The sequence below is a fragment of the Cnephaeus nilssonii genome (genome assembly GCF_951640355.1).
Source record: "Cnephaeus nilssonii genome assembly, chromosome: 1".
Classification (NCBI taxonomy): domain Eukaryota; kingdom Metazoa; phylum Chordata; class Mammalia; order Chiroptera; family Vespertilionidae; genus Cnephaeus; species Cnephaeus nilssonii.
Genome location: NC_137072.1, coordinates 72,619,732 through 72,629,384, shown reverse-complemented (window position 1 = coordinate 72,629,384; position 9,653 = coordinate 72,619,732). Strand labels below are relative to the sequence as shown.

The following is a 9,653-nucleotide window of genomic DNA, read 5'->3' as shown; positions in this document are numbered from 1 at the left end:
AGAATGAATTGCCTTGAAACACATGGATGGGTGTGCAAACTATACAGCATGGAACGGCTTTAAAGCACTTGGGATGCTGTAGGGCACAGAAACTATCCTGGCTCTTCAAAGGACATCTTCTCAAGCCACTTCTATGCATTAAGACAAGTAGAACTCCTTCTCCTCCCCACTTGAAACCCACAGTCAGATGTGACAGGGACTGGTACTCAAGAGAGTTAATTCTTGTTATCTTTTCTGTCATCATCCTCTGAGGGATAGGAATGCCATGCCAGCCTTTCCTCCTAGAAGGATATGACAACCTGGGGGCACTTGACATTGGCTTCCTTGGCTGGGACCAGGTCAGCCTCATCAGAGTTTTTCCATTTCATCAGGAACATGAGCTCTCCACTGGAGTCTGTAGCTCCAATAATCCGTTCTGGCTCCAAACCCTGGGCAAAGCCTCGAGGCTTTTCTGGGTCTTCTTTCTTCTTCTCTGGTTTGCTCTCCTCTCCCTTATCTTCAGAATCAGAGTCAGCTTTACGCTTGCCTCCTTCTGATTTATCTGTCTCATGTGCTATTTTCTGTGACTGTAAAAACTCAGCAATGAGGTCAGGGCAATCCAAGTTCTCTTCTGGCTCCCACGTGTTGTCCTCATCTGAGAACCCCTTCCACTTGAGGAGGTACTCCACTTTGTCATTTACCACTCGACGGTCGAGAACTTTTTCCACCATATATTCCTCTTCCTCCTCTTCTAGCACCTCCTCCACTTTCTTCTTGTTTTGTTTTTTCCCCATAGTGCTGGCCAGTTTTCTGGTATAAAGGGTGACACTGCTCAGAGAAGCGCCCAAAATCACGAGAGGAATCGGTGCTGTGCTACTGGTGCATCATGTCGGGGGGCCGGAGGAGTGGTGCCCAGAAGAGCAACAGGCCAGGTGGCCGAAGTCGAGACCCTCACTGAAGCGGCATACCACAGGCCCAAGTCAACGGCCCTCTCCTTAGCTGAACAAAAGAGCCTCTCACTCTGCCAACAATAAAAGAGAATTATGCAAATTGACCACACCTCTGCGACACCCAGCAGCCAATCAGGAATGAGTATGCAAATTAACCCAACAAAGATTGCAGGTTAATTTGCATAAGCAGGTGCCGAGTGGCTAGGGTGGGGCTGGAACATCCGCCGTATCACCACACTTGCATGCATGCTGGCCACCAAGCAGCCAGGGGTGGGGCAGGATGCCTGGCTTTGTCGCCAAGCACCCCGGTTGCTCTGGCCCAGTGGGCTGGGCTGGGGGCATGCCCTGAGCCACGTGGCGGCCACCTGGAGCACGCCCCAAGCCTGGTGGACACACACACACACCTGCAGCCTCAGGGTCTCAGCCTTGGAAGTGCTGCACCCCCACGGAGTGATTCCCCTCCCCCCCCACACACACATCTGCAGCCTCAGGGTCTCAGCCTCGGAAGCATCCGCACCCCAGAGACTGATCCGCCCCACCGGCAGCCTCAGGGAGTCAGCCTCAGAACTTCCCTTGCCCCCAGCCAAATGATTGTGCGGGGGCGGGGGGGAGGGAAGGGGCAGGGAGAGTGAAGGGGTGAAAGGGAAGGGAGGGGCAGGCGGGGGTATCTGGGCAATGCTGCCCAGCAAATCTCTCCCATTGGGCAGGGAGGTAAATGGGTTTTTTAAAAAGTCTTTACAAACCGCAAAGGAAATGTCTGAGGTAGGTTTCACATCAGAAGTAACTTACAACTAATTTCTGAAGGAAAACTGTTACATTGCAGTTATATTACTAGGGAGGTACCAGCAGCGGTGGCGGGTGCTCCCTGCCCTGGTTCCTCAGCACCTCTGGCCGGGCTTGAGCCCACCCAGGAAGACCTTTTCCCCTACAGTTTTCACCAAGGCAGGGAGGTTTTGTAGACATGAATAAGAAGTGCCCACACACAAGTCCTGAAGATGCTGGGGCGGCAGAAATGACAAGCAAACTGGGAAAAGAGCAAAACCAGAAACACCACTGATCCCAACATAGATCATCTTTTTCTTCAGATGAAGGTGTGTTTCCCTCTTCTTCGTCTTCTGGAAGTGAGACAGATTCAAGTACTGATGATTCTACCAATGGAAAAGTTAAGAGAAAGAGAGGACAGAAAAGGAATAAAAGAAGAAAAGAAAGGACAAAAGATGAAACATCAAGAAAAAAAAAGAGAAGGAAAAAAGGAGGAAACAACTATATGATATCACCTTTCCAAGGTCTCATGAAATTTCTGTTTAAGGAGTTTATTTTATGACACTTTTAGTTTGGGTTTACATTTTTACTGGTTTGTCAAGACCACAGCAGGTATAGTGTCCAATATATTAAAGAAAAAACCCTATCTAATAAAAGAGGGACTATGCAGGGAAGGGCAGTTGGGGGCAACCAGGCCGGCAGGGGAGGGCAGTTGGGGGCGATCGGGCCAGCAGGGGAAGGCAGTTAGGGGCAAGCAGGCTGGCAAGGGAGGGCAGTTAGGGGTGACCGGGCCATCAGGGGAGGGCAGTTGGGGGTGACCAGGCCTGCTGGGGAGGATAGTTAGGGGCAACCAGGCTGGCAGGGGAGGGCAGTTGGGGGCAATTGGGCCAGCAGGGGAGCAGTTAGGCATTAATCAGGCTTGCAGGGGAGTGGTTAGGGGGTGATCAGGCTGGCAGGCAGAAGCAGTTAGGGGCAATCAGGCAGGCAGGCAGGCAGGTGAGCGGTTGGGAGCCAGCAGTCCTGGATTGGGAGAGGGATGTCTGACTGCCACAGGGATTGGGCCTAAACTGGCAGTCAGACATCCTCCAACGGGTCCCAGATTGGAGAGGGTGCAGGTTGGGCTCTGGGACATACACCCCCCCGCAATGGACAAATTTTGTGCACCGGGCCCCTAGTCATTTTAATAAAAGATTAGTTATTTGAATCCAGGGATTTTATCAAAGTAATTTGCAAGTCCTTAGAGAAGGATTATCTGGGCCAACATAATTTAATAATGGGTCCTTAATATACACCTTTTTGGTTCATTAAAGTCCATGTTTCTGAAGAATTTCATGCCTTTCATTTGAGTACTTGGCACTATTTTATTTCTTCATATCATTTCATTGATAAACTTACAATTTTTTTTTCTCTAACTTTTATTTCCATTAAGCTTGTGGAATTGCTGCCAGTCAGAAATTTTTCAGAATTGTCATTTCAGTTGCCTTGGAATTTTGATTCACAAACAATAGTGCTATAATGCCCGTAATGCCAGTAATGCACTCTAACTATGTGAGCCTAAGCACCGCAGTATGAGAGTCCAATGATAATCAAGTTTTACAGCTGCTGACCGAGCCTCAGATAGGTTAGAAAATACCTCAAATTGCATAGCAATTTATAGCAGAACAGAGATTAAAACTCATGTTCCCTAACTCCCTGTTTAGTCTCTTTTGTATACTCAATAGATTTTTTTTCACCATTTGAAGATTGTTATACTAGTAGAACCTCCACATACCCCAGAGAGCAAATAAGAGATTTACGTATTCTAATGTGTTTGTCCTGTTAAAATATGTTTACATCATCTATATTTTGAAATATTTCATGGAGTGTGTTTGATAGAAGCAAGATTCCTTTAACTTTGTTGTAAGAAGCCATCTGGAGCTCTTAGTATACATTGTGTAAAATCATTTGGAAATCATTGGTAATTTGGCAAGACACACGATGAAATGAAAAACAAAGAAATTAAGAAATTACATTACGAAAGTCCTTAGAATATGTATTTTTCTATGTATATTTTATTTATTTATTTTTTAAAATGTGTTTTTATTGACTTCAGAGAGAAGGGAGAGGGAGGAAGAAAGAGAAACATCTCACATGGGTCGGCTGCCTCTCACATGGATTGGCTGCCTCCTGCACACCTCCTACTGGGGATCGAGACCACACACCGAAACGTAAGCATGTGCCCTGACCAGGAATTGAATCTGCATCCTTTCCGTGGCCAGGAGGACAAACAACCAACTGAGCCACACTAGAGGAATGGTTGCCTGTTCCAGGTTTTTGTTTTGTGTTGTTTCTTCCTGTTGGGGGCATGAACTCTTACTTGGTAATATGTGACTACCCTTCCCATGGTTAGTATTTCATGGCCTGAGTCAATAGGTTCTTAGTAGGGGTGGTAAAATTCTGTGGTAGGGACACATAGTAGACAAACATGGGTGGGTGAGTTCTTTGGAATAAAACACACTGTAAACATTATGGATTACTTTTTCATGTGACATTGAACTTACTGATTAAACTATTGCCAAAGGAACTGTTTTTCACTGATGGGTTGAGCTACTCTGAGACCTTTTCACAAGGCCATCTAAGGACAGTAAGAGGATCAAAATGATGGTCACTGTCCCAGACTACTTCCTTTCTGATTTGGAGGTAATGTAAGTGAAAGAGTAGGAGTTAGCTTTCCAAATCTGCCAAGTATGTGAGTGTTCAAATTGTACTGTGTAAGTACTCTTTAGTGTTTTATCCAATATTCCTACATTTAATTCTCTATTCCACAAGCTTCATGTGCTATCCACCCAGGGGATAAAATGCTACATTCTACCTAAAATAAAGCTCTGTGAAGCTCATATTTGGCTACACTCAGATATAATAGTAGATGAATTCACCAAATAAGGTTGTCCTACACCCAACTTCAAATGCATGAGCTGGGCGTATGAGCTTATTGTATAGATACTCCTCATTCATTTATGTAAAATGAGATTAAAAACGAGCCAGACACAGTGTTGTAGATCATATCAAAATTCTCTGTCATTATGCAGGTGTGTTTATTTCTTCTATGCGAGGGCCTCCTCATATTGCCTCAAATGGATACTGTGTGAGGATGGCCTTGTGAAAAGGTCTCAGAGTAGCTCAACCCATCAGTGAAAAACAGTTCCTTTGGCAATAGTTTAATCAGTAAGTTCAATGTCACATGAAAAAGTAATCCATAATGTTTACAGTGTGTTTTATTCCAAAGAACTCACCCACCCATGTTTGTCCAGCAGTGGACCTTCATTTTTTTTCTCCAGAAGTGTGGTGGAAAAACCCTAGATCACCTTTTTGGATTCTTATTACCCAAGTTACTAAGAATATTACCAGTGGCATACAGGAAGCTTAGCCAATGTGCAGTCAGAAAAGGTGTTTCCTCTATAGTTCACACACAATGGAGGGCTGGGCCCTGCCCAGGCCTAAAACCTCTGGCTGAAGCTTTAGGCCTGGGCAGGCCCCTCCAGCTCCCTCTGATCACCGGCTCAGCCCCTGCCCAGGCCTGCCCAGACCGAAAGTCTCTTGGGCAGGATCAGACCCCCAGCTCCCTACAATCAGTCGCAGGGGGTCCGCTCCTGCCCAGGCCGAAAGCAGACCCCCAGCTCCCTGCCCAGGTGATCAATCGCAGGGGGTCTGCTGGTGTACCGGGCCGAAGAAACACCCAGCTTCCTGGGATTGATTGCAGGGGGTCCGCTTTGGCCTGGAGCTGGAGCAGACACCCAGCTCCCCGCCTCTGATGGCAGGGCGTCCACTTGTGCACCAGTCCAAAAGCCGCCGCCAACGGCTTTTGGCCTGTTGCCGGAGTGGACACCCAGCTCCCCGCCTGGAGCCTGAGCAGACACCCAGCTCCCCGCCTCCGATGGCAGGGGTCAGTTCTGTGTGCCTGTGTATGCAAATTACCCGCCATCTTGGTGTTTTGTTTTTTTTTGCATACTCGCTCTGATTGGATGGTGGGCATGGCTGGGCTGGTGGGCGGGGCTTGGGCGTAGCAAAGGTGCGGTCAATTTGCATATTACTGCTTTATTAGGTAGGCTATCATAGTAAGATATCTTAAGATTAATTTCAAATAGGTGTAATTTCAGATCTTATAGAATCACATAGCCTTGAAGAATTAAACAGAAAGGCATTGACATATTTTCAAATACAGTGTGGGTGAAAGAAAATATGGGAAATGCAAGTGTTTTTTTCAGTCCAGGGACTATTAGATTTAGTTTGTACTATTCCTTACCCATGAAAACTTCCATTTGTAGGGGACAATACTCATTAAAAACATTTGTGTACATCCAAGGGTTTGTTTTTTTTTACCTTAAAGAGATATATCCCAATTTTCCAAAGAAAAGTGGCCAGTTCAAAGTTCTATGACCAGTGTCAAACAAACTAAAGCAATCAGTGCAAGCCAGGTGATGCCGTTAGAATTTCAAAGGTTACCGTGTGTGGGCTTTAGTATTTGTTTAGAGAAGCATGATAACCTTGACTCTTAGTGAAATACAAATTTATCACTCTGAGCCTCATTGTCCACATTTAAATCACTATTTTTTTCCCCTGAAGGTTCAGGTAGTTATATTTCACTATAGATTACTTGTTCCTCATAGCTGAGTGATTATATTTTAAGTTTGCTTTTCCCTGTGCCTTTCCATTTTAAATTATCATATTTAGAGTTTAATTTTAATTCATTTTACTCAACTCAATGGCAGGTGGCCTAACACAGCTATTAGGCATCTACAATGGTCTTTGTGCCTATAACAGGATTAGGCTTGTGACTTGATTGCCAAACTCAAGTTCAGGCTCTTGTGTGTTCAGTTTTTAAGTGCTAAAACAGAAATAGACCTCGATTTTATCCTATAAACCAGCTCTCTCTCTTTTAACAAAAATCTCACTGGTTAACAAAGAAGAACCTTTAATTAAGAAATATTAACACTAATTGGTTGAGGTTAAACCTTCTCAAAACTCATTTAATAAATGCTCAGTATGCAAGCATTTACTAAGTGAGCACCTCTTAAAGCTCACTTGGATTTACCTTTCCCAGTTTTAATGTGATAGTTTGTCAGTTTTATTTTAAAGTTTCAAAAACCACCCAAACAGACCTTTCCAGTTTTAATGTGATAGTTTGTCAGTTTTATTTTAAAGTTTCAAAAAAACCCCAAACATACCTTTCTACTTTACAAGTCATAACCAAACCAGAATTGTTATTGTTATTTCCTGATTTTATTCTTTCATTTGCCACTAAAATGCTATGTTTTTTTCTTGGATATTTGTGTTAGTAGTAGGTAAATCTTCCTCTTTTTTCATATATTATCTATTTTAGGCATTTTAAATGAAGTCTAGGATAATAGAAAGCTACTAGAGCCCAACTAAGAACCAGGGATTTTGTCTTGGCTCTGCCACTCATTTGCATTTTAACCTTAGTCAAGTTTGTTCTTTTCTCTGGACTATTCTCATTGTCTTCCAGTGCTGTTGAAATAATTATATTTAACATTTTACAAGATATTATGCTGCATTTTTATATATCATTATTGTAATCATTATTAGGTATTAGAATAAAAGACTAGTGCCGATTCAATTAAATTACGTGGACTATATTTTGAACTAAAAATACATACTCATGGTTTAACAAATAATTTCTTTTTAATTTGTGAGTTTGAATAGCAAGCATTAATAAATGCTCAATACCCTTAAATATATAAAATTAAACCATATTCCATTCAGAATGAAGTTAAATAAAAATCAATTTGGAACATAATAGAGAAACCAGAAATAAATCCTCACTTATTTGGTTAATTAATCTAAGACAAAGTAGGCAAGAATATCCAATGGAGAAATGAAGAATTGGCAGTCCCTTCACCAAGTGGTGCTGGGAAAACTGGAATGATACATGTAAAAACTGAAACTGGGATCACTCTTTCACACCATCCTATCTAATAAAAGAGAAACATGCAAATTGACCGCACCTCCGCTATGCCTACCAGCCACGCCCACCAGCCAATCAGGAGCAAGTATGCAAATTATCCTAACCAAGATGGTGGTTAATTTGCATATCCAGGCGCAGAGCGAAGACTGAAGACAGTGTAGAAGGAAGCCAAGCGCTGCAGAAGGGAGCAAAGCTGTGGAGAAGCAAGCAAAAGGGCAGGGAGGAGAAGGGAGGGAAGCAGGCAGGGCGGCGGAGACCGCCTCAGGAAGCCCTATTCTTGCAGAAATCTTCCTGCAATGGGCCTCTCGTCTATAAAATAAACTCAAAATGGGTTATGGACTTAAATGTCAAACTCAACTATAAAACTCTTAGAAGATTCAGATAGTTAACTATTTGACATCAGTCATAAGTGATTTTTATTTTTGATATATAGTTGTCTAATCACTATGCTATCCATATGAAATTAATACAAAATAGTATTTAATGCAAACTGTAATTGAAAAAATTAAAAAAATAAACCCTTAGGAAAATTGATTAATGTAAAAAAAGTAGAGTAATCTTTAAACGTATTTTACAGTATCATGAATTAAAATAAATTGGATTTACTTTCACATTAGGTTTTTGCATATATATTATTTATTTTATTTTACTTTTTAAATAAAAAGATATTTTAATTAATTAATTAATTAATTTTAATTTTTATTGTTGAAAGTATTGCCTATGTCCTCTTTTTTTTTTCCCCATTGACTCCCTCCAGCCAGCTCTCACTCCCAGCCCCAGGCCTTCACCACCCTAATGTCTGTGTCCAGAGGTTATGTATATATGCATATTAGAGGCCCGATGCATGAAATTGTGCACTCAGGGGGGTCCCTCAGCCTGGCCTGCACCCTCTCACAGTCTGGGAGCCCTCAGGGATGTCTGACTGATGGCTGAGGCCCACTTTTAGGCCATCAGTCGGGCATCCTTAGCACTGCTGTGGAGGCAGGAGAGGCTCCTGCCACCACCACTGAGCTTGCCAGCCATGAGTCCAGCTTCTGGCTGAGCAGTGTTCCCCCTGTGGGAGCATACTCACCACCAGGGTGCAGCTCCTGCATTGAGCGTCTGCCCCCCTGGTGGTCAGTGCGTGTCATAGCGACTGGTCATTGCACCTTCAGGCCAAAACCGGCTCTCCAAATATCCCCCGAGGGGTCCCAGATTGTGAGAGGACACAGGCCAGGGTGAGTTACCCCATAAGTGCACAATCGAGGCCAGGGAGGAATGTGGGAGGTTGGCTACCCAAGGAGGGACCACAGGAGGGCTCCAGGGCGTGTCCAGCATGTCTCGTTCAGTCCTGATCAGCTGGACCCCCGCAGCAAGCTAACCTACCGGTCAGAGCTTCTCCCCCTTGGTGGTCAGTGTATGTCATAGTGATTGGTTGACTGGTCGACTGTCTGCCCCGTGGTGGTCAGTGCACATCATAGTGAACGGTTGAGCAGCCTTAGCATATCATTAGCAAATTACACTTTGGTTGAACAAATGACCAGACAACCAGACACTTAGCATATTAAGCTTTTATTATATAGGACAAGGTCTTTGGTTGATTACCTTCCACCCACCCACCCTCCCCACTGCCTTCCCTCCAAGATTCTGAGATTCCACACTGTGTTCCATGCTTCCATGTCTCTGGTTCCACTCCATTCATCAGTTTATTTTGTTAATTAGATTCCACATATGAATGAGATCATGTGATACTTGTCTTTTTCTGACTGACTTATTTCACTTAGCATGATGTGGAGAAAAGGGCACGCTCATGCACTGTTAGAAGGACTGCAAATTGGTTTAGTCACTATGAAAAACACTATGGAGATTCCTCAAAAAACTAAAAATAGAACTACCCATAGGGTCCAGCATTTCCACTTCTGGGTATTTATCTGTAGAAAAGAAAAACACCAATTTGAAAAGATTTACAATATGTACCTCTATGTTTATTGCAGCATTATTTCCAATAGCCAGGATATGGA

General features: G+C 43.5%; 1 protein-coding gene across 1 annotated transcript; it reads right to left on the bottom strand.

Moving 5' to 3' along the window:
• Nucleotides 1–275: 275 nt before the first annotated feature.
• LOC307097798 (chromobox protein homolog 1-like) lies at nt 276–773 on the bottom strand (the record flags this gene model as incomplete). Its single annotated transcript, XM_079767970.1, has 1 exon — nt 276–773. One exon carries the CDS (start codon nt 771–773, stop codon nt 282–284), a length of 492 nt encoding a protein of 163 aa, XP_079624096.1. The 3' UTR covers nt 276–281.
• Between the last annotated feature and the right edge of the window lie 8,880 nt (nt 774–9,653).